Consider the following 20,700-nt stretch of genomic DNA (forward strand, 5'->3'; position numbering starts at 1 on the left):
TGAGGGTGTTCCAGGGACTGTTCTCCATGAGGGAATTAGGTGTAGTTGTTGAAGCTGATGAGTTTGAAAGCAGAAGCATGTTAGTCCATGCCAGCTGGCCTCAGCAGCTGGGAATATAAATTAAATATGTTAAGGAGATAGTGTAAATGTAGCCATAGACTCCTGCCTCTATTTGTACACAAAATAAAATATGTTGGAAACAGTTGGACTTGTTACAGCTGCATTTGGATCACTCCCCCAAAAGCAGCAATTGATTTCAGATACTTTTTTTTTTTAAGCTTACATTCTAAGCAATTGGTACAATCTTCTTCATGGGGTTTCAGGCCTTTTCAGACCTATATCAAGTGTGTAAAAGCCTTAACTTTCTCCTGTCAGTTGTAAGCTACTTTGGTTGAAAGACGGTGTCCTTTTTCCCCCTTGTTTTTAGGATGGCTCTCAGGCTTACTTACCCGTACCAGTCAGGCACGAACAGGAGGTGAAGATTTACCTTCCCATCAAACTGTCACCTTCTGTCCTTGCGTTTCCACACCATCCCACGGAAGTCCTGTATCAATACAATCTTCAGGTGAAGCTGACTATGTCCTGGGAAATCATGAAAGCCTCCTTGGCTTGAGATCCTCTTCCAGAAGAAAAGTTAATTAAAAACTTGCAGCAAATTGAGGCTCAGTGAGAATCCTGAGCACTAAACAGGCAAAACTACTCCTGTTTTCCTACTTTAACCTTGTAACTGTTCTGCTCCCTCCAGCAAAATCAGTTTTTCATTGATAAAGCAACATAATCTTTTCCTTTCTCCAGAAATGCCATGGTCTAATCCTCCAGTGCTTTTTTCACCCCTTTGCTTTTCCATTTTCTTCTTGTCATGTCTTTGTTATTTTGTTCTTTGGTCCAACGCCTGTGGTCCCAGTTCATTTGTTGTTCACTTGGCTATACATCATTAAAGTTCACTGCAGTTTTGAACTGCTGAAAGTGTTGTGTAAGTATAAGAAAAGGCAGTAGAGATGTACTTTTATTCTGTTCTTTCACTTTTCTGTTCTTTCTCTTTACTCACCTGGGGAAAAGGTCCTCCCTTTGACTTGGCTGGGAATATTTGATTCTACTTGAGTTGTAGAATAAGCCTACTTGTTTTTCCTTTATACTTCTAACAGTCCATCATTATATGTACGAGAAGTTTGAAAAGTACTTTGAGATCTTCAGCTGAAAAAAAATACAGGAATGCTGCTGTTTTATTTATTTTTACTGCTGTTCCATAGCTGAAGAGCCCAAACTTAGATATATTTGTCAGATCAATAATGCTCATATGATACCAGCATGTCATCCTACTACTGTTTCCAGGACGCTGTTTATCTTCAATTTACATTGCTTGCCTTTTCTTCTATTTTGATAGGTAGAAGGAGGCAGTGGCAATTTCTCATGGATTTCCTCCAACCAGACTGTGGCCACGGTCACCATAAAAGGCGTCGTGACCGGAGGCTTGGCCCAGGGGCACTGCATTGTTCAGGCCAGAGATGTACAGAACCCCTTACATTACGGAGAAATACAGGGAAGTCTCTTTTCTGGGCAGATTATTGTTCTGAAATAATGGCTTGTCCAGGCTTAGAAACCGAAAGTTTCTGCCTGAAGGTCAAAGTTTGTTGGGCACCTGTTCAGTAGCAATGGGCTTGGTTCTCCTGTGGCTCTTATTGCAGTTTTGTCAGTGGAACTCGTTCCAGTTCACATTCCTGTTAATGAGTAGACCTGAATCTTAGTTTTTCATATTTCTTGTGTATCAGGTGCTTCCTAATGCAGTACTATTTAGCTATTCAATACAGCATTGTTTTCTTTTAGATTGCGTTTAATTTCATGTACGAACTATTGAAGCATTTGTAAACAGACGTGCTGTCAAAACATTTTCATGTACTTTAATTCGGGGTGTTTCCTGCTCCAGCCTGGGCTGTTAGGCCATGCTGTAGTTCTGACTTCGTTGTGCTAGTTCCTTCTGCTCTCACAGGGTGCTGCCCTGGACTTTGCTCCTGCAGGTGTATGTGGAACAGCTGGCAAAGGTGGAACTTTTGCCATTTCGTGCAGACGTTGAGATTGGCCAAATTTTGGAAGCTCCTCTCAAGATGTATTTCACGGAGAGGGAAACAAGGGAGAACATTGCTTTCACTGATTGTTCCCTCTTACCTTTGAATATAAGCATGGAAAAGCAAGGAGTATTTGTCCTTGCTGAAGAAGGTATGATCACTTAGCTCCAAAATACTTGTTTCCCTAAGTGTGTTTTAAATAATTTCCCTGAAGTCACCCCCATGTACGGTATGTGGGGATTTCATTAGCCACTAACGAAGTCTGAGGCGGTCACTGGGTTTGAAGAGTCTCTTGTGGCACTTTGTAACCGACTCTCCCTACAACTAGATGGAAGCATTGGGGAGATGTGACATTTGGGAAAACCTTTTGGGAAAAATGGTTAAAGATTCTGCTGCATTTCATCTCTCCTAAGAGACCTGTTGCAAAGATGTTCTTAATTTTTAGGTAATCAGAAGCCTGGACAGACATTCTGCTCCAGCTTCCAGTTAGAAGCAAAGTCTGTGGGACATACACTACTGACAGCAAGCATTACTGTGCACCAACAGCATTTTGAAACAAGTGCAGTGTTTGCTGCTTATGAACCTCTCAAGGTGAGGAAGTGTGCATGTTCACCCTGTTCTGTTTGAATTACTAAATTGGTGATGTTATAAATGGCTCAGGATTCAAATTAGAATTAAATGAAAAATAGGATTTATTAAAGGATATAAAGGAATAGAGGTAAGCAAACAGCGCTGGGTGCACCGGGAGTCTCCGCTCCACCAGGACACACACCAATTACATCAAGCAACTGATTTTTATGCTCCTAGACTAATACATATTCATTACTACTTCTAAAAAAAATAGATTATTAAAATTAGCTTCCGGGGTGCAGTCCCTCCTACTGGAGCATGCGCAGTCTCCTCTGGGGTCTCTTCTGGGGGTCTCTAGGGGTCTTCCATGCTGAAGGCTCGAAGTCTTCCTCTTCCCCTTTGTACTTACTGGGCACCATCCCAAGTTTACGGAACACCTTCTTCAAAACACCTTCTTCAAATCTTGTCTCCCAGCCGCCTTTCAGCTTCTTTCTCAGCCCCCCCCCTAACCAGATACCAAAGATCCACATAGTATCCCATAACAGTCATTAGTTGTTATCAGTTGTTCTGAAACTCCCAGACATACGGGTAATTAAAACATTCTTCCCCAGCCATTCACAGACACATCTATAGCAGTGTTAGAAATAGAAGTCTGGAACAAAAGAAAACAGGTTCATAAATTTAAGAAGTGATAAATTGGCTAGAATGAGGAATGAGGGGGAGACTGGGACACACTGCAGCTGTGGTTCAAGCATTGAATTGCCAGTGCAGGGCCCAGAGGCAGACAGGATTCAAACATTTCAAACAGAATTGTTCTTTATGGACACGAATTGTTAAAACATTCCTCACAGTGAGGAGTTAATGCATTTGTTACACAGTGCCAAGTCCCGAATCATTTTCTCTAGAAACAAATTTGCAGCTGGGAATTGACTGACACCTACAAAAACACGAACTTCTTATTCTATCAGATAGAAGTAAATCAGTTTGACAGTCAACTTGACCATTGTTTTAATTGTGAAAAATCAGCAGGGCATTTGAGGTAGTCTTCATTTTTCTGAGCTGTGTGCTGTTCTGTCAGCATTTTAGTAGGTGTGCACCAAGCTAGATTTCTCAGTTAGATTGGAATAAATGAATAGAAGAACAAATTATGTTACTTGTAAGGATGTGTAGTTCCTTGTCTGCTTCTCATATGTGTGAATGGCCCCATGTACAGCACTGAAAAAGTCCTCTGGCTTGGTCTTAAACATCATTTACATTGCCAGAGTAGTTAAGAGGCCTTATGCTAAATGGTAGTATCAGTGGTTCTTATATTTGTCCCTTTTTGACCAGCATCTCACTGTCAAATTGCATTAAAAGTGTGAATTTCTGCTTTTTTGTCTTCACAGGCTGTCAACCCAGTAGAGATGGCTTTAGTGACCTGGCAGGCAGCAAAGGAGATGGTATTTGAAGGTGGGCCAGGACCGTGGGTTTTGGAACCATCTCGTTTCTTTTCGGAACTAACTGTGGAGCATGAAGAGAAAATTGAGGCTGTACAAGTCCGATTTCCAACAAAAAGGAAACTGAACCAGTATGTTTATCAGGTTGTATGCCTGCAGTTGGGGGAGCAGGTAAGGAAACCTCTAATCTTTCTGGCAACTTAATACGGAAATGCAAACAGTGTGGATAAAATTGCATGTAGAGTCTCATAAATACCATTTTCCTTGACTAAAAGGCACAATGCCTGTGGTAGTATTAGATAAGTGAGTTTCATTCTCATTACACCTGTTGGTGTAACAGTCCCCCCTCTACTCAGAACTGTGTTTAGGAAAAAAAAAAAAAGTTCACATCCTATTCAGGCCAGTGGTTGTGTCATACATATGTAGACAGTTGTAATGAAAATTTCCTATAAACTGTGCCTACAGAAAGTTTCTCAGGTCACCTTTGAAAGAAAAAAAATAACCATCTTTCCCTCACAATGATACTGGCATGCACTTACTTCAGTAGTGTAGATTCAACCCCATGCATGCAATCCTTTGCGTTTTAAGACACTGCTGAACGTGCCAATTTTATGCACGGATAGAATGGATGAAGCTGGCTGCGTAACCGTCTTGTTGCCTGTCCTTGAAGGTGCTCACGTTCCGAGTAGGTAACCAGCCAGGGCTCCTGAACCCTGCTCCTGCTGTGGAGGCAATCCAGGTGACGTTCATCTGTGCTCATCCCGCCAGTATGTCTGTGACCCCCGTGTATGAAGCAGCTACTGGTGTTCAGCCTTGTCCATTGCCGCAGCAGAGCAAACAGCTAGTAAGACTTGAAACAGAGCTAATAATGCTGTGTTAGGATCCTGCACTCGTTTGGGGGATGGTTGGGAATGTGGGATGTGTAAGGTACTGTCTGTCCTTAGGTAAAGGTTGTGCATTGTTAACTGTTACTGCAGAGCTCTGTACTGGCGAAGTTATTTATCTAGCAGTGAAATAACTTCCTTCACAATAACTGACATCCCGGTCCCCTTGCTGACAAGGTGTTCTCTGGCTGCCGTGTTCAATTTGGCAGTAATTGACTTTCCAAACAGGAAAGCTCAAAAAGAGGAGTTTGAAGAACCTGAGCCCTGTAATGTGTTGGGGTGATGAAGCTGTAGCTGAGATGAAAGGAGCAGTCACTGCTGAATAGAAACCTGTCCATCACCGTTTGACTGATCCTTGTTTAGGAGGAGGAAATGTTTCTTCTAAGGCCAGGCACAAGGTTACCAATAGAAACTGTGTTTCTTTGGTTGTAGATCCCCATATCCAGTGTGAGGAGTACGGTTCTGGAGTTAGCTGTGTTTGATCATCAGCAGCGGAAGTTTGACAACTTCAGTTCTCTGGTGCTCGAGTGGAAATCATCCAATGAAACCCTTGCACACTTCTCTGAGGCTAGAAGCATGAAGATGGTAGCGAAGGATGACGGGACTGGGCAGACCCAGCTGCACGGTACTGCTCAGAATTTATAGGAATTGTGACTGTTTGCATCATTTTCTGTCTTTCTTCCTCCTTTCCATCTAACAGAAACATGACTAGAGTGCTTACTTCTGTTTCCTCTAATAATTCAAAATTCACAGTGCAGTTGTGAAATACTCTCTCAGAGTTGTGACCCATCTGTAGTGTGGACAGTGTAGCATCAATACTTAGGAACTGCAGGGTTATTTTTTGTTATCTCCTTAACACTGTGATTACAAACAGGTATCTTTCAGAGGCACCAAAACAGGTATTCTCTGTAAAGCCCAAAACTGAAGTATTTCTTGGGATTAGCTTTTAGTGAACACGTTGTCATCGTAAGTCTTCCGTTTCTGGGAGTTCAGTCTGTTTCCCTTGACAACAAATATTCTGTCTCAGCAAATCAGTAACACCTACTTGCAGAGCTTTTCTAGTATATTCATGTCCTAATAGCAGGGTGATTGATACGTTTCAGACTGATATTGTGGTAGGTTATATTGTGTGTTTGTAAATGTGAAGAGAAGGACTGGTGAAAGAATAATTCAAGTAAATACCACAGACTGAAATTACTTTATCCTGATGTTTAAAATTGTTTCTCAGGAACTCGTTGAAATTTTAAAAATCTTCAAAATTCTGATTATTTCTTACGTCCTGGTGTGTGTGTTTTGCATCTGTTGCTTGCAGGACATCAGCTTCTAGAAGTGCACCAAATTAAAGGTACTGTTTATGTTGGAGTCAGCTTTGTGAACTACGCATTACGAGGTGGCCCAAAAGTGAGTAATGAGGAGCTTTTCTAGTGGGCAGAAGAGGGGTTGCTTGCGTTTCCCCCGATCTTTCTTTCATTTGATGGCAAAATATCCTTGACAGTCAAGGGTAATGGAGTAACAATTCATTTTCAGTTCTGAATACTGACCTTTGTGCTTTCACAGGGAGGGTTTATTTCAGTGTGTAGTTATGTGGGGGAAATGCTCATTTGCTATCTGCAATCATCATTTCCTTTCTGTACAAGAGAAGGAAGAAAGTGGTGCTTTTGTAACCTGAGCAATACTGATGTAATAGCTTTCTGATCGTGTTTGCATTCCTAGGAAGTGTCTAACCTGCTTACCTCTGCTTCTGTGGAGCTTTTATTGGTAGAGGATGTGACTGTCGTGCCTGATAATGCCACTATATATAATCATCCTGCTGTAAAGGTAAGAACATTGCTCACAGCTTATTTTGTGCCTTCTCATTCCTTGATGATTTGGGTAGCCTTTTACTGAAGCATCAAGAGATGCTTCCCACTGGTTTTGGAAGGCAGAAAGGACCAATCTGCGTAAACTCATGAACCCATTTCATTTTGGTGAAGCAATTTTCCCTTTATTATTCCAAGTGGTGTTTGATGCTAAGTGTAATTTATGTGCTGTGGTGGAATCACACCACTGCTAACTCAGTGATGTGTTATTTATTGTTTGAGAGGAAAAACTTATTGTCATCAGGTTTCAGATATCTGCCTTTCTACGTTGGTATTTTAATCTGCGAAGGAATGGTGACCCTGTGTGATTGGCTAGATTGTTCTGGTGATGTCCTCATTCAGGGGCTGATTGCTCAGGGTTTCATTCTGCTCTTCATTCAATTCTTTCTTGAGCGGAATCTCTGCTGGTAGCTTAAAAATAAATAAAAATAAATAAAAAAGACCTCAGATTTTATAGCTCAAAGTCTTTAGTGATCTCCCTTTTCCTTAGCAAAACTTAAAACAGTTGAGGACTAAGGGCTTAGATCTTTCATGTAATTTTGTTTTCATTGACAGGAGCTATTTGACCTAGTGGAAGGATCTGGATACTTTCTGGTCAACAGCAGTGAGGGTGGAATAGTAAACATGAAGTATCGGGAGGCGGAAAGTGCCATCGAGGTGATTATAGTCGAGATGTTATGCGCTAGAGAAGCCTGGGTTGAGAATTTTAAAGGGAGGTTCATCCTCTGGAAAAAGGAAGAAATAACCTTTTTTTTTTTTTTTTTTTCTCTTTTCCTTTCCTCTGTCTCAGTCATTGTTGTTCTTGGAGCTGGTTACATATATTCCATTTTTGTGTCCCAGGCCACTTCATCTTAAGCAACTATGTAATTCAGGCCAAATATTTGCTTCAAAGAGCATTAACTTAAGGGGAATCCTGTTATTTATTAAATAGGCCATGTTAGTTGTGCATAGATAATCGCTATTTATATTCTTTACTCATGGCTTACATCCTGGTTAGACTGAGATTTTCATTTTATCTAGTTCCTTATCAAAATTCCTTCCTACAGATTCCTTCCTACACTGCTATATCCTCCAGCAATATCTGCAGTACAGCTTGGCATTCATGACCCAAAGGGCATGAGTTAGTAGCTGAGTCAGAAATCAAACCTTTGTCAGGTTTTATTTGAGACAGAAATCTAATCTCACTGCCAGAGAAGAAACACTCTGAACTTTTGACTGCTGCATAGTTTTGAAGTGGAAGCCAGATGTGTTAGGGCATTTAAAATTATGCAGGACAATGCACTGCTCCCTTTGTTCCAGGAAAGAATCCTGTGGTGAATTACACTGACTGAACCCAGTGAAGTCTTTCTTATGCACCAAATCAGCATAACTGAGTACCGATGAGCAACGTGGTTGATTTGAGCAGTGCATTTGAGCAGAATACCTCATTTTTGTGAATCTATATTCTCTGTAATAGACATACAAATATCTTCTTCAGTTACTATGGTTGTGCCTGTTTGCTTTTGTTATAGGTCACCCCTCTGCAGCCTGGATCTTTAAGCCTGGAAATTTATGATTTGTGTTTGGCATTGTTGGAACCGGTTACTGCCTATCTGCACGTGTCTGACATGTATGAAGTGGAAGTGGATCTCACTGATAAGGTGATACAAACTGGGAGAAGCTCAGAAGTTTCTAAGACCTGATGCGGTAGGATATAATTCCCCTGCCCACAGGGAGGAGGCAGCACCAGGAGATGCATCTTAGGATTGAGCATCCAGAGCAGAGCATAGATGTAGAGGCCTTAAGAAAGAGTGTAGGAATCCCTCTTTTCCTTTCCCCTTTGCTTTTTTCTTTTTAATCTAGCTTGAGATTGGCAAATCTGTCGTTGTTACTGTTCAAGTCCTGGGTTTTCAGCGACTTCCCTTGCAGAGTAAATACTTCAAGTACATGAAGCTGACGCTGCAAGCAGCATCACCTATTGTTACACTTGCGTAAGTATTACAACTGGTGGGTTGGAACATTCTTAAGTACTGATAATATTCACCTTGTATTGAAAAACAGAACCAATAATTACAGAAGAACTGTTTACAACCCCCTAGCTGTTTGCTGGCTTTGCATAAACGTTGATGGAGTGCATGGAAGGTGTCAGGACTGTAACTGCCAGTTTTAGCAACTGATTCTCAGGAGAATTTCCACTTACCTTTCTGTAAAAAGTAAATTAATGTATGCGTATCTTTTGTGGCAGGCTGGGTGATTTAACTCATATTTGCAAAGCTCTTGAGATTTGTGGTTGCAGATGACAAAATGTTCTGCAAGATGTTTTGTCATCTCTACTGCCTGTGATTCTGTGTCACCACGTGAGTGTATTAAATATCTGAAAGAGTCTGAAATATCTCTGCGTTACTTTACACCTGGTAGCTCTGAATATAAACTTTTCTTTTTATGGAGGAATTGATTCCTGCACATTTACTGTATTTATTGTGTAGTGTTTTGCCACTCAGAGCTCTATGCATCCTGTCTCTATGACTATGGATAACTCAAAGTAAAAACCTCTATATTATAGTAGTCACACTCTGTTCCTGCCTGAGTTACCTCTTAGTTATAATACAGGAAATGAAAAGAGAAGTCATGCTAAAGTGTCTTCATAGGCAAATGGAAGAAGTGGGAGAATATTCTGAACTGCATGTACTTCAGGCTGTTGCTGTAGGCCAGACTACTTTGGTAGCTACAGCCTGGGACAAGATGGGAAGAAGAATTACTTCTGCTCCTTGGAAAGTTGAGGTAAGAAAGCACAGCTTTTAAGTCTGCTCACTTTGAGTGTTTCTGACCCACTGTAGAATCCTTGTATTCAAATTTCTTTAGAAAAAAAAAAAAAAGCCTGCTTGTATGATGATGTTCTAAAGCCTTGATGTTCTCTGACTCTTAAATTCTGGTAAAAAAGGATCCTTATAAATCTCATTAGTAATCACTGGTACCATTTCTGTATTTTGGCAGTGTCTGTTGTTCTCCTAGCCCCTTTATTCAGAAGGCAGAATCCACTTCCCTTACTAGAAATCTCTGTACACGATAATACATTTCTCAGGAGGATGTCCTAAGATCTACTTAGACATGCTCATGTGATAATTCAACACTAACAGTCCTAGTATTCTGTCTAGTAACGTGTTTTTTTCCCCACAAAAACAAACAAACAAAATGTAGAACATTTTAAAGTAGAATGTTCTTCCCTTATACCAGGTCTTCCCTCCATTTAAACTGATTCCAAAGAAAATTACTCTTATTCCACACAACATGGTGCAAGTGAGTATTATTTCTTCTGAGCAAACGATAATTTTTTGCTTCCTTTCCCCCTCAGTATTGGTGCGCTTAATGTTGGTGAAAAGAGCTTGATTAAACTAGGAGTAAAGGCTCTGAATCCTATTACCAGTCTTATTCCCAAATCCTGGCTTGTGGTAATCCAGTGGTGGCCAGACCTCTCTTTATCAGCAGTTAAGTGGATCAAGGTAGACAGTAAATTCTAGAGCCCTTCTGTGTTGGCTTTTATAATGAGCTTCATTGATCCAGCTAGCTGCTTCTGGCATGTGTGTCCTGAAGCAGGAGAGCTGAGTCGCTGCAGGCACAGCAAGCATGGTCCTGAAGCTTGGTCACTTCTGTGACTGGTCCGCTTGGCCAGCCTAAAGGGCATATGAAGGTGGGTTTCCACGTGGAACGCTGATAGTTTGAAGTGAAGTGGCATGTTCAGGTGGGGGGGCAAAGAACAGGCAACTAGAGACAGAAGTTAGTGAGTCTAGATGCTGTGGTTTAGAGAATTAGCATGTGTTTGTTTTCTCAGTGAACATCTTGTGTATTATTTAAATACACTTCAGGTGATGTCAGAAGGTGGTCCCCAGCCGCAGTCCAGCATCCACTTCTCTGTCACTAACTCCTCTGTTGCTGAGGTTAACCAGCTTGGACAAGTCACAGCAAGGACAGTAGGAACAACCACGATACAGGGCGCTATTCGGGTGGTTAGTGAAGACACAGGAGGAGTTGCTGTTTTTTCACAGGTGTCTTTCCATTATATTCTTCAGTCTTTCTTCCTTTACCTTTTTCTTAGAAAGAATGGTAATGGTTTCTCAGGCGTTTTAATTACCTTGGTTGCTCTGATATGGAAAATCTGACCTTGGAAAAAACTTCCACTAATATTTGTAGTGTGGCAGTAAAAGGAAGTGGCTAACTTCTTTCCTATTGCAAACAAGAGATGAGGCCACCACAAGTTGGATGGGAAGCTTTCTCCGGGCATTTTTTTTTTTTTTGCTTTCTGGCGCCCCCAGTGGGATATCGTTAAAGGCGCTGTTCAGTCCATGAGACAAGCCAACAGGAGTCAAAGATCTTTAAAAGACATCTTAATGTGTCGGTGTTGTCAGCAGTTACCACCACTGGAGAGTTGACAGTTTCTGTAGATGACGAGGCAGCATGGCGATCTTACTGCCCACTTGGAGGCTCTGTGAGACGTGCGAGCTGAACCTTCCCTGCCTGGCAAAGAAGTTAAGCCCTTAACCAGATATGGGCAGTTTGTTTCAGAAGTCAAGCTACAGGCCACTTGCAGGCTGCTCAGTTCAGTTTGATGTCTCAAAGCTTAATTGTTGTTTTCTTTTGCAGGATCAAGTGGAATTAGAAGTAGTTCAGTTAAAAGCAGTGAGAATTCACGTACCTGCTACAAGACTTATAACAGGCACCGAGGTACGTATTGTAGCTGATACTGGAAACTTCTGGTGGCCAAAAGTTGAGGGGGATTCTTATCCTAATAGGTAGGTCTAAACCCTGAGGTAGGTGTTGATTTGAGTGCAGGAATCAATAAAAAGAATGTCAGTGTTCTAGTTTGGTAAGCCTAATGTGCTAAAGAAAAGTAGCACAACTAGATTAAAGAGAAGCAACAGCTTTGTCCGGATGTTTGGGCTGGTTGTTTACCTACTGCAAGGAATTCAAGTCTTGTAATCAGCACTTAACCGAAGTTATGATCTGGGAAACAACTGTGTGTGAGGTCAACAGAGCTGTACCATGGGGCTAGTGAGGAGGAGCTTAGAGTGCCGAGTCACAGATGCCTGAAGGAGTGGTTTTAGTTGTGTTTTAGCTCACAAATGCAGGGTATGTACTTTCTGAAATTCCTTTTTCAGAAATGTGGAGGGTTGTCACGTGCCTTGGGTGCTTTAAAAATGAATGAGAAAGATTCTGAAGGGAGATTTTGGCAGTCAGTAAGGAATGCATTTTCAAAAAGTGAATTTCTTAGCTGCTACGGAATATCTGGATATGTTCAGATAGAAAACGTTGTTTAGAGGCAGCTTGCCCCCCCCCCCTGTTTCCCTGGAGATACAAGGGCTGGTTTCAGATCTTGAAATATATATTCAGCAGATTCTTGGTGGGAAGAGGGTGTGATCTTTTCATTGAGGTTAGTGTTTTAAGCAAGGGACCGGAGGGCTTGTGTTGTATTTTAAAGGACTGCAGAGAATATACTACTGATAATAAATTCCTGGTGTGTGTGTCATACATGATTCCCCTTCCATTCCCAATTTTAGGGGGTTGTGTTCAATTTCTAATGGCATAGCTGACCTCACATTTCTATGGTGACAGTATTCTTCCTTTCCAGATGCCAGTCTTTGTTGTGGGGCTTAACAACATGCTGACTCCATTTTCCTTCAGTAATGCTAACCCAGAACTGAGATTTCAGTGGTCAGTGAGCAAAAGAGATGTTCTAGACCTTCTTCCTCGACACACAAAGGTATGGAGAAAGCCACAAGAATGGGTTTAAGATCCGGTGCTGTTGCTGAATGCATCGGAAGATTTTTCAGAACATTTCACGTACAACTTTTGAACTTGTAGTAATGTCACTGTAATTTGTTTTTTTTTTTTTTTTATTTATTTTACTTATTACATATGTGTGGTCCAGATTGAGCTGGTTGAGGCTGTGCCATTAGAAACTTCTGTATGTCCTATGAAAAGCAGCTAAGTCTGAACAGTTGAAATCGCATCTGTGATAAGAGATCTTGTCATTAGGAACAGAATCTAAAAGAAAAGCAATCTTTTCTGTTTTTACACATCTCCTTTTTCAGTTTGTAATCTCCGTACTAAAACTAGCCCTTTAGTCTAAAGACTGGCTGATACGTGTTGACATCTGTGCCCTCTCTCTAACAGGTTTCCATCCAGCTCCAGTCAGACAATAATGTTGCCATGGTTGTGCACACAAAATCAGCAGGTAGAACCAGTATTAAGGTGATGGTGCGGTGTCTGAATGCATCTGCTGGGCAGTTTGAAGGAAACGTGACTGAACTATCAGATGAAGTGCAAATCCTGGTAAGTGTTGCTGGTGCAGCTTGTTGTAGAAGTAGGTGTATTTTGAGAGGAAGAAACCTGTGGGCAGTATGCATGAACAGATGCATCAATAAAAGGTTCCTTTGGGGTGTACACATTGGGCGTAGCTGCACAGAGAGGTTTACACTTCCTTTTGTTTGTTTTTTTCTGATGACCAATAGTGGTTTTCCTTCACTGTTAACTTCCAGCTGTCATTAATCCATTTTAAAAAACAACAGCTCTATTTAATAATTTCTTTTTGTTCTGCCTGTAGGTATTTGATAAGCTGTCGCTATTCTCTCCCTCGTTTTCCACTGAGCAAATTTTAATGTCCACGAATTCTCAACTCAAGCTGTACACAAACAGGTAGACAAAGGAAAATCCAGGCTGTAGAGACAGCTTACAACATATTTCACTCCTTTCAGTGCATAAAACTGCCTGTTAGCTTATTTTTCCCGTCCCAAGATATTCAGCAGAGATTTGCGTACTTCCTGCTGCAAGAATGAGAATTTGAGGCATGCTCAGTTTCAAGTTACTGTCTAAAAAGACTGTATTAAGTGCAGTTCACCACAGAGCAGAAAATGGAAGTCAGGTTTTAAAGGGATAGCGCTGTAAGGGTGAAACATTCCCCACTGGCATTGACAGATAGGGCAACGTGATTAATCTGAGAAAATGAACTCCTGTGTACCTACAAAAACAGATCTTGGGGCTCAGGCAGTGTCTGCTTATACAGATTTTTGGTTTTTGCTGATAGGTTTACACTGTATGTTTCTGGAGGCTTCTGGGTTACTCCACAGCCTGCAGATGTATTTTGGAGTGACTGCAGAGCAGGGCTGCATCTCCCCCTTACACGCAGTCAGACAAATCTCTTCCAGAGTAACGCGCCTTCGTGGTGCTCAGGCTGTCAACACGAAGCTGAAGTGCACATTTAATGCCGTCCCCGATCTCCTGCTATTGTTGAACCTGCCAGTCAGTAATTTAGTGTGATATTGAACTAGAAGAACTTAGATATGTTTCTTGTTGTTTTAGTGAAACAAACTCCCAGCCTATCCAAGTCTAACAGTCCTTTTTCACTTTTGTTCTTGGCTAAGGGAAGGGGCTGCATTTGTGAGCTTTCAGATCTTGCAGTGTCACCCCAACTCTTCTGTCCTTGAGGAGCATGACCAAGGTGTCCTGAGAGCTGGACCCATCACAGGCATTGCAGTGTTGGAAGTGACTTCTCTAGAGCTCTTTGGAGTCAATCAGACAATCATAACGGGCATCCAGGTAAGATTTCAGGCATAAACCAGAGTTTTTGTATGGAAGCAACTAGTAGCAGCGCTTTATTTCTCAATCCACTGAAAACAAATTGATGGAGAGAGATTGTGTTTTGTGATTCTTTTCATCAGTGCCATTGTGTCTTAGGTGTAAAAGGAAAGATTGAATTTTCAACCCTGTAAATGGGTCAGGGTTCTTACTCAAATCTTAGTATACCAGTCTGTAGAATGGAAAAAGTTATTAATATATCTCACACTGAAGAATTATTTGTTGTATGGAAAGCCTCACAGCAGTATAAAATGTTTTGTTTGCAGCTTCCTTACGTTTATTTGAAGCTATACCAACCTGCTTGACATAAATCCATTGTGTGCTTTATCAGTTTGGGAGCAACTGTAGGTCCTTTGACAGGACTTTTCCAAGACAAATCCAAGAGCTTCAGAAAATGATGCTCTGGCTGAGGAGATGGCTGTCATCCCTCTGAGTCAGGAGCAGTCATAGAAGAGTAAGACAGAAAGGGAGTGTGCTGTGCCGCAGGCAATCACATTACCTGTTGAAAAAGTACTGTGACAGCAAACAGTAAGCTACGAAGGACTCTCCAAGGGACAAATACCAAGACTTAGCTTGACTTCAATTTTTTTCCAGGTTGCACCCATTTCCTATTTAAGGATAAACATTAGTCCCAAAATCTACACAGCTGGTGGCATGCCCTTGGCTACATTTCCCCTGGGGATGTCTTTTACCATTACAGTTGAGTTCTACAACAGCATTGGGGAGAAGTTCCATGCCCAGAACGCCCAGCTGCACTTATCTGTGAACAGGTACAGCCTTGAGAGCACTGGCACGTGGTAGGGACACGAGAACTCAGATGACCTCTCTTATATCGCAAAAAATAACAGAAATGTCAAGTTTCATCTTAAACCTGACATCCATTTGAAAACAGCTGTCCAAAACTGGGAGCTGTTTCACTGAGTCACTGATACTGCAGTAACCTGTGGGTTTCCATACCGGAAACATGCAGCTTAAGATGGATGTAATTTATCACTTTCCCCTTGCTTAGGAAATCTTTCTTTTCAGAGATGACTTGCTACTCATTAGACCTGCAAATAAGAATCACACATACAATGCTCAGGCTGTGAACAGAGGAATGACGCTCTTGACTGTGCAGGACGAGAGGCACCCAGGCGTGGCTGACTACATCCCAGTGCCTGTGGAACCCGCCATCAAGCCAGATCTCTCAAAGGCTGTGGCAGTAGGAGATGTAATCTGTTTCAGCTCACCCCTTGTAAACCAAGAAGGTTTGTACGCGTTTTTCTGTAGCCTCTGACCGGGCTGTTAAGCAGGGCGACTTGTCATGTGGTCTCAGTCGATTTCAGAAGCTGAGCAAAACCAGGCTGACTGTGTTTTCATGGGAGAACTCTAAAAATTGTGAAACCTCAAAACTGTTTCAGGATGGGGTGCCTCGCCTGAGAATGGGAATGGAGCTGGTGCTCTGGGATGGTAGCAGGTGTCCACGTGCACAGGAATTCCTGAGCCTTAGGCTCCATGCCTCCGTGACTCCTATTCATAGGAAGGCTCACTTTGTTACCTTTTCAGAGTTCAAGTGCGGGCCCAATTTTAATGTCTTTTACACTGAGACAAAAAGAGTATTTTTCCCTCATTTTCCCCAACTTCAGAGCGGCTGTTTCATTGCTATTCAAGAGGACAGGCTGCTCAGGGGAATTTACTGGTACTTAAACAAAGCATTCCTTAACTGCATTAAAAGACTCCGTGCATAATGGAGTGAGAGTCCTGCCTCTACAGTTTTATTACTGACTAATCAGAGCTACATGGTAAATTAAGTCTTTGATAGCATTTTTAGAATAAAAGGTAACCGGGGGGCCTCCCAGGGAATGCAAAAAATGTTCTCCCCATTCTGTGCAATCTCAGTTGAGCATTCTCTTTACTTGCTGAACCCCAAAATTAACCTTCTGGTTTATGGTCCCAATTTACTCGAGTAAATATGATTTATGAGCTCTCTGTCCTGGAGAATAAGCAGATGCTATTTCAGTGTATTTCCCTGGGAAATGCAGGGAAGGGCTTCACCCGGGATATGTTAACATTCAGGAAGATTCATTGTAGGAGGCCTAAAAAGAGAAGACCTGTGTGTTTCAGCATGCTATAGGAACTCTCTAATCATGCATGGGAAAAGATACGTGATGTTTATTGCCAGGGTGTTAAATGAATCCTCCTCATCGGAGGCCCCTCGGTGGTCTCCCACCCTTTTCAGTGGACACCATTCAGCAGATCCCAGCTTGTACCTCGTTTATAGGTGCCTCAGGGATGTGGCGTATTTCCCCCAGTGATATGCTGGACGTAGACAGCGTGAGCGGAGCAGCGTTAGTGAGGAACACAGGAACAGCTACGATCTACCACGATATCCCAGGCACAGGGAAAACATACAGAGAGGTATTTGTCACAGCACGAGGGGAGAAGACCAGCTTGCCACTGTGTACCAGGACTGGATATTTATTTATCACAGAATCACAGCATTTCTAGGTTGGAAGAGACCTCAAGATCATCGAGTCCAACCTCTGACCTAATGCTAACAGTCCCCACTAAACCATATCTCTAAGCTCTACATCTAAACGTCTTTTAAAGACTTCCAGGGATGGTGACTCCACAAAAGAAAACCAATGTCAGCTTTTCTCTCTGAATGCTTTGCTTCTCAGAACGCTCAGTCCATACGTAGGTAGGCGGTGTTAGCACAGGGATTGAAACCCTCACAGCAGAGGGGTGCAGAGCCTTTACTCTGACTTGCCGGCTGCCTGCTGGTGGCTTGCAGCTCAGTTCCTAGGTGTGAACAAAAAATGTTTGCAAGTGAAAGGCCAGTTCAAAACAAAACAGGGAGGGCTTGGTTCTCATTCACATTAAAGGTGTTTTACAGCACTCCTGTTAGTGTAAATGAGACTAAGCTTTAATGACAATTATCCAGTTAAGCAAGTTTTGTAGAATAGCAGAAGAAAAATGAAGCAGTAAATTTCCCTGCCGTCTGTATGAATCAATGTTTTGGGCACAGCAGTGCACTTTTCTTAATATTACAGGTAGTTGTCAACGGTTCTTCAAATCTAAGTTTCCAGATTGGTCAAAAAAACTATTTAACAAATGCTCCTGATTCTTCTGCATTCCACGTTCCCGTCACCACAAGCAGTGGAAGAGAAACCCTCAGAGGTAAAGACCCGTGTTTGTAAATTCCTCTTTCCTGGTTCATGCTGACCTTTTCTGCAATAAAATGTTTACACTATGGACATGAACATGTTCTTAGTCCATAGCAGTAGGAACTGAATCACAATTTATTTTAGTCATCTACGTGCTTTAGCAAAACAGTGGATTTTTGGTCTTTGAAACACCAAATTGCATGAACCACAACCCGCCCACAGTAGGTACAAGACTATGGGCTACTGGTGGGAAATAAGTTTCTGCTTAGGAAACGTGAATGACAACCACAGGCTGACAGCCAGGCCGCTCAGTGCGTTAGGGAGCGTTGTGTCTTGTTTTGCTGAAGGGTCATGCACTGGAAAGAAGCTCACTGACTTGTTTCTGCTCTTCTCCCTTAGGCCCCTGCAGCCCGACTCAGCTCAGCGCGATCACAAATCGGCTTCTGCCGGAGTCTTACTTGACATGTGGAGTTGGGTTCAGCAACACCGTGCTGGACGTTTCGGCTGGGGAGGTCTTCCTTGTGCAGTCAGGATTCAACATCCAAAAAGGTAGGCGTGACCTTTTACCTCTTCGTGCTTTGGGTTTCATTCTGGTGATATTTTTTCCATTTCAAACGCAAGCTCTGATTTGTTTATTCTGTTCTGAATCCTGTCTTGAATTTAGGTCTTTATGCCTGTGTGATCACAGCTAAACCCCAGCCCAATGAAGTCCTCCTGGCTCTGAGCTTGGCTGATGCTTCTGTATACGTGACCGTTTCTCACAGCAGTGACCAGAGGAAGGGGGATGCGCAACGAATCCTTGTTCCTTTCCTCCCTGCCTTCTACCTTTACCAGTCAGAATTGGTTTTTAGTATCACACAGCTAACTGGTGTGCTACAAGTGCTGGGAGTTGAAAAAGTATTAGAGAAGCTGGAGGTACGTGAAATGCTTCTTTTTTTGTCCCCATTGCTGGGAAGGGAAATAAACCCCTCTACAAGGGTGTTGGGAGAAATGTGGGCTTGAATATACCAAGTTCCTTCTGAGCAATTGAAGGGAATGACAACATGGACTCCAAGATAGTCGAGAACTGGAGACTGGTTGTATGGGGTGATTCTGCATTTTGCCTCCATCTGACAGCCGTGTAGAGAAGTGAGGCAACAAAGATCACCCACACGACCGTCACTCCCTGTTCCATGACTGCGTAGAACGTCAGTATGTGCAGTCACACAGCATTCAGGAGCCCTGCTCCCTTTCATCTTCAAGCATCTCTGTCTGTCTGTCCCAAAAGGTTCAGCCCAGTTTTCTGGCTCTAAGCATGATGCCTCCGGAGCGTTCCCCCTTTTTTTTGTTTCTACAAGCCAAATCGTGCGCATCGAGCAATTAATCATTTTTTGCAAACATTGCAACAGGCATGGTGCAACTATTATAATTGTAGCAAACGCAATGAGCAAAATAAGCACCCCTTTTCCATCTTTTCCAGTCAGCTTCTTCTTAGGAAAGCTGTTTTCCATCTTTTATAAACTTTCATCCTCCAGCAGTGCCGTGCAGGAAGGCACTGCTTGAAAAGCTTTTCTTTTGGTAGAGGATAATTACTAGCTGTTCACGATCTCATTACAAAATTCTAGAGGACACGAGGATTTTACCATGCAGACGCTAAAAAGCATCAATACTCATCAATACTACACCTTACACAGGAAAAACTATAGTGTTTTTTCTATCCCTTTTCCCCTGGAAAATCCTTGCTTGTCTGGGAGACAAGGCAGAATGTAACATCCTTCTTCTTTTCTACATCTGCCTGATTTAAATTGAAAGCTTTGTAGGGTGGAACCCATTAAGAACTGTGTCACATCAGTAGTGAAACAAAAAATCAAAGATTATTATGCCAAAGCCTCAACTGTAGGTCCCAGAAATGACGGTATAATTATTTTTAGAGACAACCATAGCGGTAACTCAGCATGACATGGGAGACTTTAAAAACAGCAAGCCTGATCTAAACCAACAGAAAAGCCAGGAATACAGGCTGGAGACTGTTCTTAATGCACCATATTTTGTTCCTACCCATCCACCCAAAGCATGACGTTCTGCATTTCATATTAACATTCTGAAGACATGAAAGGATTCTTCAATTTGATGTTCATGTGCTGTGTCAGAGCATGTACTCTGACTGCTTGGACAGATGTCATGTCCACCTTTTGCTCATCTTCCCACCTTCACTTTATTCTCCTTAACTATCCTCCCGCTCATTTCAAAAAAATAAGAAGTCCCTGGGGCTGTTTTTATTGGTAGCATTATTTCAGCAGGAAGATAGCTACAAATATTATTCAGCAGGAAGAGAGCTACAAGTATGGTTTGTGGGATTTGAACTCCACCTTGGATTTCTCTTATGTACTAAGAGCGACTGCTCACAAATCATTGAAGTAATACTTGGTGTTCACATACAACTTCTCATCTTCAGAGCACTTCAAAATTTCCCAGAAACTCCTCAAAATACGGGAGAGGAAGGAAGAGATACGGGCAAAAGCCTTTTTTTAGCATTGTTCCTAACATAAATAAATCATCATTATTCCTCTTCTGCTTTGTAACTTAGGAAGAATGTTATAGTCATCAGATTTGACTGAAGTGCTAAATTGACAATAATGTTTTCAGCAAAAAAAAATAAGAAATACTCCTCCCCTTCCATACAGACAGTTCTCTTCAGAAGTTATGTTCACACCTTTGAGTTCAAAACCAGGGAAACTTGTGACATTAGCATAATGCTCTGGGAAATTAATTTATGTATCAAAATAAAGGTCCTTTTGATTGTAGAAAGTTTTCATGACAAAATAGTCATATTTCAAAGCAATAAAACATTGCAGAACATAACCATGAATCTTAGAAATTTTAAAGGAATTTTTTTTAGGATAAACCAATGAGTTAGGATAATGGTTTAGGATAAACCTGATGAGTTACCTCACCCTTCAAATTGGAATAGGTGGCTTTTATAGCAGAAAGGAAGCTCTTATGAACTTGTTGGCCCATGTTAGATAGGAAAATGAAGAGAACTTTTAGTGACTTGCCGTAGAGCTTACTTCTGATCACGTAACGGGAAGAATCTTTCTCAACACGTGAGACCAACTAAAATATTCTGCCCACTTAACATCTCTAACAACTGCTTT

The 20,700-nt window shown here is 41.8% G+C and overlaps 1 protein-coding gene across 1 annotated transcript in view; it reads left to right on the plus strand.

The window, feature by feature from the left end:
• The window catches only part of NUP210L (nucleoporin 210 like), a gene marked incomplete at its 5' end in the record, with an annotated part of 31,141 nt that overhangs the window by 6,224 nt on the left and 4,217 nt on the right, over positions 1 to 20,700 (plus strand). Inside the window, 26 exons of the mRNA XM_084303290.1 lie at positions 428 to 565; positions 1,385 to 1,540; positions 2,016 to 2,214; positions 2,509 to 2,654; positions 4,019 to 4,240; positions 4,740 to 4,913; positions 5,386 to 5,578; positions 6,266 to 6,354; positions 6,667 to 6,771; positions 7,368 to 7,469; positions 8,324 to 8,452; positions 8,655 to 8,782; positions 9,440 to 9,572; positions 10,026 to 10,088; positions 10,655 to 10,834; positions 11,430 to 11,510; positions 12,415 to 12,546; positions 12,960 to 13,118; positions 13,390 to 13,481; positions 14,207 to 14,381; positions 15,015 to 15,190; positions 15,447 to 15,667; positions 16,639 to 16,817; positions 17,453 to 17,579; positions 17,966 to 18,115; positions 18,231 to 18,481. Of these exons, the coding sequence (XP_084159416.1) occupies positions 428 to 565; positions 1,385 to 1,540; positions 2,016 to 2,214; positions 2,509 to 2,654; positions 4,019 to 4,240; positions 4,740 to 4,913; positions 5,386 to 5,578; positions 6,266 to 6,354; positions 6,667 to 6,771; positions 7,368 to 7,469; positions 8,324 to 8,452; positions 8,655 to 8,782; positions 9,440 to 9,572; positions 10,026 to 10,088; positions 10,655 to 10,834; positions 11,430 to 11,510; positions 12,415 to 12,546; positions 12,960 to 13,118; positions 13,390 to 13,481; positions 14,207 to 14,381; positions 15,015 to 15,190; positions 15,447 to 15,667; positions 16,639 to 16,817; positions 17,453 to 17,579; positions 17,966 to 18,115; positions 18,231 to 18,481 (3,900 nt within the window). The remainder of the gene's footprint in view (positions 1 to 427; positions 566 to 1,384; positions 1,541 to 2,015; positions 2,215 to 2,508; positions 2,655 to 4,018; positions 4,241 to 4,739; positions 4,914 to 5,385; positions 5,579 to 6,265; positions 6,355 to 6,666; positions 6,772 to 7,367; positions 7,470 to 8,323; positions 8,453 to 8,654; positions 8,783 to 9,439; positions 9,573 to 10,025; positions 10,089 to 10,654; positions 10,835 to 11,429; positions 11,511 to 12,414; positions 12,547 to 12,959; positions 13,119 to 13,389; positions 13,482 to 14,206; positions 14,382 to 15,014; positions 15,191 to 15,446; positions 15,668 to 16,638; positions 16,818 to 17,452; positions 17,580 to 17,965; positions 18,116 to 18,230; positions 18,482 to 20,700) is intronic.

The sequence above is a fragment of the Netta rufina genome (genome assembly GCF_964035555.1).
Source record: "Netta rufina genome assembly, chromosome: 29".
NCBI classification, from domain to species: domain Eukaryota; kingdom Metazoa; phylum Chordata; class Aves; order Anseriformes; family Anatidae; genus Netta; species Netta rufina.